General features: G+C 39.2%; 1 protein-coding gene across 1 annotated transcript in view; it reads right to left on the bottom strand.

Annotated features, from left to right (window-relative positions):
- DDX10 (DEAD-box helicase 10) overlaps window positions 1–15,832 on the bottom strand; it is a gene marked incomplete at both ends in the record, with an annotated part of 164,747 nt that overhangs the window by 142,811 nt on the left and 6,104 nt on the right. The window contains 8 exons of the mRNA XM_079547406.1: window positions 5,606–5,690; window positions 7,264–7,426; window positions 8,733–8,859; window positions 10,977–11,166; window positions 12,252–12,372; window positions 12,810–12,968; window positions 15,116–15,246; window positions 15,451–15,511. Coding sequence (XP_079403532.1) covers window positions 5,606–5,690; window positions 7,264–7,426; window positions 8,733–8,859; window positions 10,977–11,166; window positions 12,252–12,372; window positions 12,810–12,968; window positions 15,116–15,246; window positions 15,451–15,511 — 1,037 coding nt within the window. The remainder of the gene's footprint in view (window positions 1–5,605; window positions 5,691–7,263; window positions 7,427–8,732; window positions 8,860–10,976; window positions 11,167–12,251; window positions 12,373–12,809; window positions 12,969–15,115; window positions 15,247–15,450; window positions 15,512–15,832) is intronic.

The raw sequence follows: 15,832 nt of genomic DNA, 5'->3' as shown, positions 1-15,832 counted from the left end.
TCTTTTTCCTTGCTTTAGCTCTCTTCTAATGCCTTGGTCACTCCTTTTTCTCTGTTGCATAGGCTTGAGCCCAGCATCCTACAAAAAAATGTTGGTAAATACAGCTCTGAAGTTCGAGATTGCCTAGGGATTTGTTCATCTGTTGTTTGTTTTGTTGTTGTTTTTTTTTTCCGTGATCATTTCATATCCCTTTCCTTCTCTTGTTTGGACAGTAACCTATTTATATGTAGGTCACTCTGAAAGATATGCCTCCTATTATTACTACAACAGGTACAAAGAGAACAACAATACTATTTGAGAGAGCCAATCCTCAGCTACAAAACACTATTTTTCAACAGTCACCATCATCAGCTGTGCATTTTCACCAGTGATAAATAAGAGCCTGCATGCTGCACTCATCAAAATCTGCACCAGCAGAGGTGACCACACTGCCACCACTGCTGAAATACACCACCTACTGCCACACTGCGCTCACAGCCTTTGTTCAGTCTCCACGAACACTAAGCAAGCATTGATGAATGTCAATGGGTACCATTTTTTACATACAGAGTAATTCAATTCCACACCTTTGCTTCATAAGCACTTCCATGTCAGACACCATTTGTCAGCCTGTCCCTCTGCCACAGCAACAAAACGCAATGGAATGTTGTTGGGAAGGTTCAACCTCTACTGCCATACCACCAACATCCACTTCAGTTGTCATTAGCCAATACAGTACAGTTGGAGGCACCACTTTCAGAGCAGCGCTTGTATCCAGTAACAAGTTCTGAGAACCACACAGCTAGGTTTTGTGTCACAGAGCCATGCTGCCCTCCATTTAGCCATACTGGCTAGTTGTCACTCTTTTCAAGTCAGTCAGGAAAAAACAATAGACAAGAAAAGGCAGTAGCTCACCAGCTGTACTCTGCTGGTGTTATCATAAATTGAATTCATAGCAGAGTTTGGGTTGGAAGGGACCTTTAAGATCATCTAGCTTCAAAATCCCTCCTACTACATACAGGTACACCTCCCCGTAGACCAGCTTGCTCACAGCCCCATCCAGCCCAGCCTTGAATGGTTCCAGGGAGGGAGCATCCACAACCTCACTGGACAACTCATTCCAGTGTCTCACCATCCTCACAGTAAAGCATCTCATCCTATTATCTAGTCTAAATCTACCCTCTACCAGTTTAAAGCCATTTCCCCTTGTCATATCACTACCCACCCTTAAAATAAGGCCCTCCACAGCTTTCCTGTAGGCCCCTTCAGGTACTGGAAGGCCACCATAAGGTGTCCTCAGATCCTTCTCTTCTCCAGGCTGAAGAGCCCCAGCTCTCTCAGCCTGTCCCCATAAGGGAGGTACTCCAGCCTTCTGATCATCCTCATGGCCCTCTTCTGGACCCAGCAGCTCCATGTCCTACTTGTGCTAGGGTCTCCAGAACTGGACACAATACTCCAGATGGGATCTCATAATCCCATGATCATAAAGAGCAGAGCAGAGCAGAGGGGCAGAATCACCTCCCTCAATCTGCCGGTCACACTTCTCTTGATGCAACCCAGGACACCGTGGGGGGGTCTCGCAGTCGCCTACAACAGACACAGTTGGCCTTCAGGGCTGCAAGCTCACATTGACAGCTCGTGCTGAGTATTTCATTAACTGACATCCCCAAACTCTTCTCCTCGGGGCTGCTCTCAAGCCGTTCTCCACCCAGCCTGTATCTGTGCTTGTGATTGTCTCGACTCAGGGGCAGGACTTTGCCCTTGGCCTTGTCGAACACGAAGCTGGCATGCATTCTTGAGTATACACATAGCATGAGAGAGGCTACTGCTCTAAGTCATCACTTGCACTTCTTGGCTTTGATCATAATACCAGCTAGCACACAGCAGTAGGTAATAGAGTATCTCACTTCAGAAAGTGAGACTTTCTACTTTCCAATTTTCAAAATATGGCAAACAGCACATATATGGCTAGACAAAATATATTTGCCCATTTGCAGCCACATATTACACTTAACAAGAACAAAAAACAGTAACAACCCACAGTGACTTTCCTAAATCAATTTAAGCACCTAACAAACCTACCCCCTTACCAGAATTAAATATCACAACTATGAGAAATCAGAGCCTGGGTCAGACTCATATAAAGCTCTGGATATAGCAGAGAGAAAAAAATGTAGAGCAAAGATTTATTCTGTTTTAAATTTCAGCTTCCATGTCATTATAAAAAAGACTCGCGACAGACGGAATCATTAAACTCAAGAAACAGATTCTATAGTCTCCTCTGAAGGAAATTAATAGAGGGGAGAATGCAATACTAGGAAAGAAGGTAATTAATTATTGAGACACCCCAGGATGAGTACAGCCAAAATACAAGATATTTACATATCTTATATATGATATAAGATATGCATGAATGGAAGGACAGAATAGACATTTCAACATCTTTTCAACTCATCAGTGTAATCATGACTGAAAGAAAAACTTCCCTGTATATGCTACTTTCATGCTATATGACTTATGTACAGTTATATTTAGAAAAACAATTTAGGGGGAAAAAAAATGGTTATCAGTGTGCTCCATAGAGAATTATCTTCTGCTGTCCCCTAGTGGCACTGCAACTTGTTTCACAAAAGCGATCAAAGAATATTTTCAATTCTGGCTTCACAGACTACAGGAAAGGCAGCCATAAAGTGCAATTAAGAATCAGAACAGGGTTTTGCAGATAATTGCTACAAATCTCTTATTTATTAAGAGTTTTTGAAACTAAAACCCACAGAAAAATACTTTGATGTGATATTTTAAATAATAGACTTCGCTATGATACGCTTTGACCGTATGACAAAAATCAAGCCAGAAAATATTTTTGGGCATGGCTGCAATATTGTCAGCCATTCAGAAACTTTATAACTGAACTAGTTAAGACTTTACAAAAATACTTTAAGATGCAGCTGGAAGAAATAGCTTCAATTATTCCAACAGCAGCATACTTTTCAAATTAAAACAAATCAAAATCTAGATATGCCAATTCTACTGTGAAGTAAAAGCATTACTGGCCAACATTCAGAAGTTCTTGATCTTACTGTCCCATAAATCAAAAAAAACTAAAACCACAATTTATGCTTCAGTAGAATGCAATGCAAGTGAAATGCTACCTACACAACATGGTGGTCTTTTCCATAAAAAAAAAAAAAAAAAAAAAAAAATCTTTCATTTTAGATATTGCTTAGTAATACTGCCAAAAAACAGATGTGGGAACACATCCACAAGTGCTAAGTTAGTCAAACATTTTTCAACCCCCTTCCGAAAATAATTTCTTTCTTGACTTTCATATTTACTTTCATATCATAAAATAATTTGATTTCAGAAGTAAACAGTATTTGGCACCCCAATTTTAATTACAGCTTCACACACTCTCCTAATTAGCTGAGATATTTAATTAAGCTTTCATTCCATGCAATTATACACTCTTGTAACCCATGAAAATTTGTAATTAAATCTAACTTCATTAATGAGGACAACTAAACTACAGTTCACTTTTATCACATTTCTAGAAGAAAAGAAAAAAAAAAAAAACAACAAGCTTCTCTCATCCTAACTGCAGCTACTGCAAACAAGTGAAGTTTCCTACTCAGTATTCAGAGTTTACAAAGAAACATGCTCTCAATTACCCATGTCCAAAACTGCACTATTTACTTAGTACACAGTATGTACCTAAAGCTAGTAGACATCTTCCGTCCTCTATAGTTTGAGATTCATCCAGTGATCTTTACATCATATTTCCAGAAATGCTTTAATTCAAGAAAGAGAGCCTAATGTTTGTCCAAAATGAAAGCCCAGTGTAGGACAGAACCTTCTCTGATCTTTGCACAAGATTATAAGACAGAAAATACCTGTAAAACTTTCCCTACAGAAGGAATTTGCTTTCAGTATTACACTCAATTCTGCCAGTTCAAATCATACAATCATAGAATGGCCTGGGTTGAAAAGTACCACAACGATCATCTAGCTTCCACCCCCTTGCCACAGGCAGGGTCACTAAGCACTAGACCAGGCTGCCCAGAGCCAAATAATTTGCCCAGATGTACACACAGTTTAGGTAAGGTCTGGCTACCCTTAGAGCTGCAAGAATAAGGACCCAGTCAGCGGTACTTCACTGACAGCTTTGAGAAAAATGGGTGGTCATTATCTTTACATAGTAGTTCCTGCCTTCTAGAACTACTGGGAGAAGAACTACTGCCAAGAATAATGATTCTTGGCACTTAAAAAGAATGGGAAAAGGTGTAAGGGCTGTGCTACACTTTGGGGTTGTGCTAAAGCACAGATGTAGCTCAAAAACGTCTCAACATGCCTTTTATAATCTTCCAATTAAACAGCACTAAATGCATTGCTTTCCTTTCCACTCTGACATTATACCATAGACAGAATTACAAGCTTTCATAGGAAGACACATAGAATATAAACAAAACAAACACAAAATACCACTTCACAGACCTCTGAGTCTATGGCTTTTTTCCCTAAGTTGGGACCCATGGAATTAGCTATATATATCATCTAATTACATCTAACAGTCACTGATTCTGCTCATAGATGTTTCCAAGAGCATTTAAAAATTCATTGGTCCCTTCTACAACAAAAAGTAGATAGGAAAATACAGTACACGGGAAAGAGTAGGGCAGAAAAGATACCAAGCAGATTTAAAAGTATTGGCTAAAAATTCCAGATTCTGGAATTTTCTGGAAGTACAAAATTTGATGCAATCCGATCCAGAAACACAGATTTGGTAGTGCTGACTACTAAATCCTCTAGGAAACAGTTCTGTCACTATGCTTGACTTCCACTTCCACTGCAACACAGATGATAAAAGCCTACTACAAACAAGTTCAGTGATGTACGAGACATAGACATAACGCCAGGTCTTGCATGTCATCCTTCAGATAACTGAGTAAAGTTTTTCATCTACCAAATTATGCAGTAGTAACTTCACTTTCTTTTAAAAACCCATTTCAGAAACCGAGGATGAGGTTCTCATAGGCATTTTTAGGTAACTCCTTTCCTTCAGAAGGACTCAACCACAAATATTTTAACTAAGGCTAGCCCTGTGAATAGAATTCTACCAGTGACTTAGAAAATTGAAAATTTAACTCGTAGACAACATTGTTCAATTCCTTCCTCCTCAAATCAAAATAAGAAAAAAAAAAACCTCCATTCTTTTGAAGAGTCTGCAATGACAAAAAGAAAAAGCACACACACTTTTAAGTTGTATTTATCCATACGCTGCATTGGCAAAACAAGCATTTCCACTCACAAATTTGCTCAGCTCAGCGAGTGAGGTAATCCTGCCAAGTACAAAAGAGGACTTTTCCTTCCTCACTCTTAATCTTCCCTGATCAGAATAAACAACTAGACATGGTCTTTCTTTCTGCTGTAAGGAGTCTCTCACTAATGAAAGATTAAGTCAGACCATTATTTCTAGATAGTCAAAAGCGTCTTTTGGTGACAGCAGCCCTTCTCTTCCTTCCAATTTTTGTCCTGATTTTTTTCAAGCAAGCATGCAGCCAGCCAATTATCTGTCCTGATAGCTATCTAATTTTAAATATTTAAATATTAATGAGAAGTGAATACGAACCTGGCTGTTCTTCCCACTCGATGGATGTATGTGTTTGCATCTTCTGGACAATCAAACTGAATGACCCAGTTCACTGCTGGAAAATCTGCAAAGAAAAAAAGATGCCAAAATTTAAGCTCATTTGACTCAAAACCCTCCTAATCAAGGGCAACATAATATTTTGGAGCATTAATTTCTGTAGGAACCATCATTTAAACCAATTTATAGACACTAAGTGCAACCTCTGAAATAAAAATAAAATTAATTGCATGTATTAGCATATCATAAACAGTCATCCTCTTCATCAAAGAAAGCTAAAATTAATGGTGTCTTCATTTTCCAAATTATGACAGTGCACTGAATGGAACATAATTTCACACTTGACAAGAGCAGACAAGCTTTGTGTCACATAGATGATAAAACACTACATTAATAAATAACAAGATCCAACAGGCTCTTTGGGGTTGAAGTTAGCTATGGTGACACAGCACTACTTCAGCCATCCAAGTACAGAAATATCACACACACTCAGCAAAATTGAGGGGGTGATCAACCCTGCCAAAGGAGTCACCTCTCTATGTGAATTATAGCATTTACGAGACCCTTCCAACTGCTGTACTTCATGCAGAAGCAGCATGCTTTGCACTGCAGTAAATAATTAGTATTACTCCCTGACCAAGTCTGCATATGCTGTAGGACAGTTTAATACATAGTCTCGAAACCTAACCAATACCCACATTAGCTCCTCACTAGTGAGATGTCAGCAGTGCAGAAGGCATGATAAGCCATCTGCACTTCTGTTTTCTATTTTCTGAGTACCTTCCTCTTGCAAATTAGTGACAAAATCTTGGATTTGGGACAATGAGCTTCCTATTTGAAAGAAGAAATAGTAAACTCCTAAAAAGGTTCTCATGTCATACATAAAATCAGCCAAGTACAAAAAAGTAAAGTCCAAATATCTATAAAATATATGAAGAAAGAAATCATAATTAAGCAAGCAATGATGAAAGAAAAGAAACTCAAACTAAAACAGGCCTATAAAATATTCCTGCCCATCATCTATTATTCTGCCTCTTCAAGAATACAGCATTATAGTGCTACTCATAGAATCACAAGGTTGGAAAGGACTACAAGGTCATCTAGTCCAACCGTCCTCCCACTACCATTGCTACCTTGTAGCTCCTCATCCAGACACCTCTTGAACACATGCTATGGAATAACCCACAGGATGCAGGCATATCAGAAATATTTAAAGCTGCTGAAATCTTCCTTACGGCATGCAGTAAGCCAATACGTCACTATTTCCATCTTCTCTCATTCTGGATATTCGTCACACAACATGGCTGGAAAGACCAGACTGCCTTCCAGCTAGGAAAACTAAATTGTCCACAGACTGGAGGGGGAAAAAAAAATAGCTTCCACTGACTATTTTATTAATAAACATCATAATAAGACTAGTGACAGTTTAGGTCTTTCTGGGACAAAAACGAAGAGCAAACGAAGCCGGCAACTCAGCAAACAAACAGCAGAACTCTTTAAGAAGCATATGTTTTGGCTCCCAAGCAAACTACAGGTTCATTTCTTACAAATCAGGTGATCAAAGCATACTGTCACTCACAAAGTTTTAATGGCATAAAATCTTAACTTTGTGAATAAAGACTACTTCTGTGGGTACATACCCAGGCCACGTGCTGCAATATCTGTAGCAAAAAGTACTGCCGCCTTCTTCCGAACAAAACATGTGTAGACTTCCATTCTCTTCATCTGTTGCTGCTTGCCATGCAGTGCCAGTACAGGAAGACCAGGTTGGAGCTTACAAAACACTCTGAATAGATACTGGACCTATCCAACAAATTCGGGGGGGGGGAACCAACAAACAGATTTAACATTGCACAGTAAAAACAACATGCAGTACATCACAATAGACTTAGCACTCCGAGTAAAAAACACTTTCCTCCACATCAGAGATAAGACACGCAGTAAGAAATGCTGTCATGCACTCAGGTACAATAATAGGACACAAACTGTGGTAAAGCTCTGGTATTCCTACTGATGGAATTTCCTAACAGAAATGGAAACCTGTAGCAGCAAGAATGAGGTTGTACACAAATAGTGATGTCATATGCAAGGGAACAAAGTATCAAAAATCCATCTGAGGAGCTGCTTTTAGACACTGCTGTAGGAATACAGTATCTTCTGCTTGCACTTAATACAGCTTCAACAGCTTCTCCTAGACAGTGTTTACTGTTACATACAGCATTACTTTATAGTAGACATACCTAATAATTTTAAAGACAGTTACAGAAACTGTTCAATAACAACTGCAACACAGAGAACTTCTGTACAAGTAAGCCTGCAACTTCACTGCGCTCAATAGCCAACCACAGTACAAAAAATACTGTAACCTCTCGCACTGGATGAACAGTGAATATTTACTTCACAATTGTATTTGGAAAATACACGGTAAAATATTAGATAAATACAGAAGTTATATGAAAACCTGTGCCATATAACCACATACTAATAACTTCAACAGAATGATCCCAAGACAGCGCTATAAGCAGACATCTCAAGGATTATTTCCTAGATAACCAGAATGAAAACACTGAGCCCAAGTCTAACAGAGAGTAGCTCAGAGAACTGGGATTGTTCAGCCTGGAGAAGAAGCTCAGAGGAAACCTTGTCACTCTCTACAAGTGCCTGAAAGGAGGCTGTGCTGAGGGGGTGTCAACCTCTTCTCCAGCGTAACTAGCAACAGGATGAGAGAGAATGGCACCAGGGAAGGTTCAGGTCGGATGTTAGGAAGAATTTCTTCTGTGAAAGAGTGGTCAAGTACTGGAATGGGCTGCCCACAGAAGTGGAGGAGTCACCATCCCTGGAGACATTCAAGAGAAAAAACTAGGTGTTGTGCTGAGGGACACAGTTCATGGAGAAATGGAGATGGTGGGTGGTTGGCTGGACTAGATGATCCCAGAGGTCTTTTCCAACCTTGATGATTCTACGATTCTTTCCCATACTATTTCACAATTAAACTTTCTTATGTAACCACCTTTAAAATCTTTGAAAGAAAGCAGCTGCAAAATATTCAACTCTGTAACCCGGAACGCTACAGAGAAAATGAAAATACAGTGAAATAAAATAGTCATACCTCTTTACAGCTTGCAAAAAACACAATGCTCTTCTTTTTCAAGTGACTTCTCAGGAAAGAGTACAACACATTTATTTTGTGTTGAAGCTCACAAACAATGTAGTTCTGATCCAAAGTTGCTGGGGTACTTAAGAAAAATATATTAGAAGAAAAAAAAAAATCAGGTACCACAGTAATCATAACATTAAAGCAAAGAAATGAAAGAGAGGAAAATACAGGTATTTATAATCTACAGAGCTGCCTGCCTTTTCTTTACTTTTAAATCAAGTGTCTGACAAGCACCCACAAGACGGGAAAAAAAAAAGTCCAGCTGGAAAGTCGTCCTGCTTTGAGAAACAAGTCTTTGGCAGACCAACTAGAAAGCTATTATCAGGAGAATCAAACTCCTGAGAAAATGTCAGGGGAGAGAAGAAGGGCAGGAGGCAACTTCTGGCATTACTTCTCAATTCATCTATTAGCAGCACAACCAACTCTTTCCATCTCAAAGCAGCAACATTCAAATTGCTTTGACTTAAAATGTAATTTTGCCTATTAGTGCTATTAAAGCTCCATTTGTGCTCCAGGCAATGTCAAAGCACAGTCTAAACTTGCAGACAAAAAAAAGCACTGACGTATTACTGATTACACCCTGACATGTGAAGTCACTTTGTAAAGCACCGAACTATTATCTTAAGTCACCTTGCAGTTACTTGCAAAATAACTTATTTCAAAAAAGGCATCTTTGCCCTGGAAATACATCTAAATGCTCATCTCAGTCCCTCTGCTTCTCCCTGGACAGACCAAGGGTATTTAAATTTACTTTATTGTTTTGAAGGTGCCACTTAGAAGAACAAAATGACAAGATGCTGCTCCAGTTTTTATTCACTACTCAATTTGAATTACATCGCAGTATTATTTTATTATTTTATCATTTTTGCCCTGTAGATTTTTCAGAGGAAACTGTCCCTATAACACAACAATGTACTATGTATTAAAGTCATAAACTCTAAAACAAATGGAAGTTTCCTTTTCTTGATTCAGTTTATTATCTAACTGTATTTCCCCAATATTTTAAAAACCTCAAGTGTACTTTAAGTAGACTTCTCAAAAAACACCATTTGTGAAATAGACAGTCCGCAAACTGAAGACTCCATGCTAAGCCTACAACCTCTTCTGACACAAGGAGAGTAACTACCTTTTTTTTCCAGCAATCATGCTTATTTAATATACTGACTGGAAGGAAAAGAAAATACTATCGAAGGCATCAGCAGAGCAATAAAGAGAATCCAGACAAGCAGTTCATTAAAACACTGCCGCAGGATTCAACCTCTTTCTACTGTTCATTTTGGCAATGATTTCTCATTTGCTCTGAGGTAAGCCATTTTTATCAGTGTGCTCCACCTTTCTCCACCTTCATTTTATGTACAGAAAAATTTACACATTCCTAAGGACAGGTGTAAAAAAGTCATACATGTTCATAAGCCTTTTGGCACCAAGAGAATAAGATTTTGCTTTTCTGTGGGCTTTAAGTAGAATTCTTCACTTTTTTCCCCTTTTCAAAATCTATCTGCCATAAAAAAAGAACATGCACTTTTTTTTCAGTTAGAGCCAAATTGCACAGCATGCCAATTTTATTTTGGGTGTGCACAGGGCTGCAGTCCTGATCGCGCACAGTAAACTCAGTTCTTCTGGAAGCAACAGGACTTGATGCACACAGACATATGCCAGACGCTTCCTGCTGGGCACCAATACTGCATATGCAAACAAGACTGTCATTCTGCATGGTCCCAATAGAGTAGCATTTTCTTGCAAGGTCAGATTCATTAACTACATACGGAAGAACCATGTTCATTCAACAAATCTGCTGCCCCCACACAGTTAGTACGCACACACATACGTGAAGGAAGACAAAGAAGACAACAAGTAGCAACTCAGAAGTGACACATGCCACAGCCAGGACACCACTTCATCCAGGACATAGTCCAGTCTGCAGCTTATTGCCAAGGAAAATAAACTTGCAGCCAGAAGAGGAGCCTGAGGAGCCACAAACAAAGTGCAGGCTCAATGCCCCCATAGCACACCAGCCAGAATTAGTAACTTCTCTTCTGCAACAGCCTGCTTTCAGGATGGCACGCAGCAAGGTCTGACAGTGATGGAAGGAGAAGGAAGCATGACTTCAGATTCAGGAAAACAACACTCAAGAAGCAAGTGAACTAGGATCTCGATCTGTTTAACCTTCCCACAAAAAATAAATCATCAACATACCTGAATTTGGCTTTCTCATGAACCCAAACATACTCCGGATCTTTTAAACTCAGTCGTGCGAGATCCTTCACTGATTTTGTTTGCGTTGCAGAAAAAAGCAAAGTCTGGCGTTTCTTAGGCAAATTTTCTATGATGGCATTCATTGTATCAGCAAAACCCATGTCGAGAATTCTATCAGCTTCATCAAGAACTGAATTGAGAAACAGATTTGAGAAAACCTGTTTTTAGCTTTCCTTTCGTTATTAAAGACTTTAAATCCATAAAGCACAAAAATCCACACCTCCTTAAACTGCAGAGATTAGTTACCATATATGACAGGATTTTCTATGGATATTCACATACTCCATAAAATAGGTTTAAAAAGCTGCAGTGTAAGTCATAGCATTTTCCATAACCTGTGCACTACAGCCCTCCATTCACATGCTGAAGCATAGGAAGCTAAGTATTCCAAATAAAAAGTTCAGTAATGTGCAGACAGCCTGTAAATTACCAACTCCCCACCCTACTACTAAAACAAAAGCATGCAATATAAAACAGTGCTGTACCATAAAAGACAGAGAAAAACAGGCTCTTCTGTGCCTAAGCTCAATTAGCCATTGCATCATAGGGATGAAACAGAAACAAAACTTGAAGAAAAGAGTCTACATTTAATGCAAATCTAATCTAACTGCCATGAACAGCACTGAGTATAACAAGCGTGGTTTTGCAATTTATCAGCTTCACTAGCTTGTTAATTGCTTCTAAGTTCCTCAGCTATGCTAAAGATTATACACAGTTCTTAGAGGCGAGCAAACCCTCCCATTAAGCTGAAATTTGTATTCAGGTTGGAAGAAGCATTAATCTGGCTTAAAATTCAAAAAGAAGTATGTTTTCTAGAATCAGCCCAAAATACATATGCCATAATAAACTATAAGAAATATTCATTATCATATCATGAAAAATGAGAGCCAGGGGCAGGAAGCAAAGGCCATCTTGTAGCTAAAACATACCAGAAAGGTAATATGGGATATTGCACGTGGTTTTGGTTCATTACTTAACTCACCTACTTGTTATTATCGTCCTAAGGAACACAACTCTTAGCTACTGCTTTGAGAGCAAGTGCATAAAAGAAAGGAATTGTGCTGTTTCCCACTTTAATTTGTGCGTGTGCAAACTTAAATGTTCTTTTATCTACATACAAAAACCAGAATAAACTTTATAACCAAGAGAGTGCCCCTCTTAATTATGTACTACTACACAATATTTCTATGTTTTGTGACGCACTCAACAACTTACTCAGCATTTGCAGATCAGATGCATAGAAATACGAGGTCTCATCCATGTGCTGTAGAAGCCGTCCTGGAGTGCAAATGAGCATATTTATGTGGTGGATTCTCTCAGACTCTTCTTTCAGATCCTGAAAATATGTTAAACCAGCTGAGCTCTGGTTGTTTTCATACTAGAAGCCCAGTAGCAGAGATCTCAGCCCAGCTCAACCTACTGACAGTTTACAGAAAGAATCAAGATTTCCCTTTTTTTATACACACGCCAGTTTATCAGTGCACGCACACTAGAGGCTTGTGCAAATGTTTTTCAGAGCAATCTGACTTAATAAGACAGGAAGGGTTGGGACAAAGTTTGACCCATCACATAACCTGTAAAGACGGTAAATATACAAGAGCTTTAAAAGACATAGTGGAGGAAAATTAGGCAGGAAAATTAGTGTCTCTCTAATTGCCTCCAATTAACTACTTTCTTCTATGACTTCTGTTTTGCAGAGTTTCCTTCCTAAACTAGCCCTTATTACAGCACTTATCTCTGCTCCCTCACAGCAGGCTCCAACAGAGAACACACCTTTCCTCCAATGATAAGGCCAGCTGAGAAGTCGTGATTCTTCCCCACTTTACGCAGCACCTTAAAAGTCTGAAAGGCCAGCTCCCGGGTGGGCGATATGATCAAAACTCCCAGTCCATCTGCTGAAGTCCACTGAAGGCGGTAGAGGAGTTCCAAAGCCTGAACAGAAATATCTTTCTCATTAGAAAAAACTCAGAAGAAAAATATGTAACAAGAAGAGTCATAGAAAAAGATAAAGCATTCCTAATGCAAATAACGAAGGAAACATCTGCGTGCATTTCACATGGTTTGGTTATATATGAATTCTGATGGTACTGATACTCGTTGAATAAATGTTCCCTGGTCATAAGGCTCTGTGAAAATCAGAAAGTGCAACTAGAAGGAAGATGATTAGTGTGACCTTAATTTAGGTTTTAGCCATACAGTAATATCATACACGCATGGTGCACACAGAGCATTCCACCTAGTGGTACCACATATCTCAGTCCAGGATTGTTTCCCCTCTTACAAGTTCACAGTCTTAGCTAATCTTAACACAAAGACTTCATAGATAGAAATACCTGAAGTATTTTCGAAATATCAAAGGTTGTTTAGCACTCTCTTACCATTTTTTTTCTATTCTGCCTATATACTTTCTTATCTTATCCCTAAAACCATTTTAAAATTCGGTCCATAAAAATTACGTCTGCTTCTAGATTTCCTAGCTGAAGCCCTGCTGGACCTGGTGCTTACCAATGTGAAGGAGAGCATTAGAGAGGTTAAGATTGGAGGCAGACAGGGCTGTAGTGACCATGCCCTGGTGGAGTTTGTGAGCTTGAAGAATGCAGGCGTGGCAAAAAGCAGTCGGGACCCCATGCTTCAGGAAAGCAAACTTCCAGCTGCTCAAGGAACTGCCGGATGGGATCATGTGAGAAACTGTCCTTAAGGGCATGGGTACAGAACAGAGCTGGTGACCGCTAAGATGATCAGAGGGCCGGAGCACCTCTCCAATGAGGAAAAGTTGAGGGAACTGGGATTGTTTAGCTTGGAGAAGAGAAGACTCTTGGGAGATCACATTGTGGCCTTTCAGTACTTGAAGGGAGCTTATAAACAGGAGGGGGAACGGCTGTTTATGAGGGTGGACAGTGATAGGACTAAACGAAGATGGGGAGGTTTAGGTTGGATATGAGGAGGAAGTTTTTCACACAGAGGGTGGTGACGCACTGGTGCAAGTTGCCCAAGGAGGCTGTGGATGCCCCATCCCTGGAGGCATTCAAGGCCAGGATGGATGTGGCTCTGGGCAGCCTGGTCTGGTGGCTGGCATTAGACCCCCACACATAGCAGGGGGTTGAAAATCAATGATCATTGTAGCCCTTTTCAACCCAGGCCATTCTATAATCTACGATTTCTGCAATCTCACTTCTGTTTCATTTCTCAAACTCACAAGACTATCTTCCAAAGCCAAATACGTTGTTTCCTACTCTTTAGTAATGAAAGTAAACAGTGTAAAGAATAAACCTTCTCAGCTTGAGAGTATTCAGAATGCATACTACTTTACCACAGTCACTGACAGAACAGACTCCAAAGCAATTTAATGTTGCAAAAATGCCAAATAGTGTTTAAATCAAAAAACCTCCATAATCAAAACCACATTTTGTCTTCCCTTCCTCCAATCACAAGATGATGGGTTTTCCATGCATTTATATGTGCACTTTAAAGAAACACAGAAACTTCTCAATTATATTTTCAATTTGAAGGAATTGAAGGAATTTGCAGCTTGTAACATTTTGAGTAAAAGAGCAAATGCACCACTCCCAGTGGGGGATTTATTGTTTTCCTGATTGGACCTGGAAGTGATTTCCAAGGAGTCCAAAAACACAATCAAGAATAGGAAATCTACAGTCTCTGCTGTCTTTCAGTTTATCAGATAAGGGCCAAATCTTGAAATTTTAGTTGTATGAAAACCACACATCCAAAGAAGCCTAATCCATACTTGTAATCCATACACATAGTTTTCAAAAGAATCTGACAACAAGAGTTGCACAAGGAAAACATATTGCTGAAAGAAAAACAAAGGTCGTCCCAGTTCACACAAGGCCCACTGACACAAGGATCAAAATGAGATTTCTAAGCATCCTAGGGACAAAGATATACCTTTCCTAGAACCTCAGGCAGTTTCCTTATATTAGAAAGCCAAGACAGACTAAGAATGCTTACATCACTTGAGTTACAACCTTTCTCACAAGATCACTAACCATAAGTATTTAACATCCTCTTATTCCCAGGTAACTTCTTAGGCTTAAGTGCAAATGATGTCAATTACTTACAGGTACAATAAAAGCCAAGGTTTTCCCCGATCCAGTCTTGGCAGCTCCAAGTACATCTTTACCTTGTAAAGCCAAACCTATGGTTTGCCTCTGTATCTCAGTCACCATGCGATACTGAGCTTCCTGCAGTCCTAGTATTTGGGGAATAGGAAGGGAATGGAAGGGAAGAGAAAAAAAAAAATCATTTTTGTCTCACCCAGAGCTACGTTTTTCCACTTACAAAACACTGTATATGGCAATAATCATCTAAAAGTTTGTTTAAGGCAAAAATTTAGTCATATGGAAATAATTCATTCCTAATATAATTACTTTCTAAAGAAAATTTTTACACTGACCTTTCAGGGTTTTCTTTGACAGTGGAAAATCTGAAAATCTCTGTATTTCATTTGCATTTATCTGAAACAAAATAAGTTTGATCAGTGCTAAAATTAATCATAACAGAGAGATTAAACAGTATTTTAAGTTGCTATTAAACTATGTAATAGTTCAGTGTGACCTAATCCAAAATAGCTGGTCACAATCTATACCAGCTTGACCTACAGCAAACTACTCTTCTAACAAACTGTTCAGAAAGGAATAAGACATACTTTAATAATATGGGCAAACAGTGCAATTTAAAGCTTGTAACATCATGAAAACAAAAACAACTGAAGCTGGAAAGGGCCTTGAGGTCTCCAGTGCAGCCTCCTGCTCACAGCAGGCTCAGCTCTGATGTTG

Source organism: Tetrao urogallus, assembly GCF_951394365.1.
Source record: "Tetrao urogallus genome assembly, chromosome: 1".
NCBI classification, from domain to species: Eukaryota; Metazoa; Chordata; class Aves; order Galliformes; family Phasianidae; genus Tetrao; species Tetrao urogallus.
The sequence above is the reverse complement of the archived record's forward strand: the minus strand, read 5'-3'. Positions and strand labels throughout refer to the sequence as shown.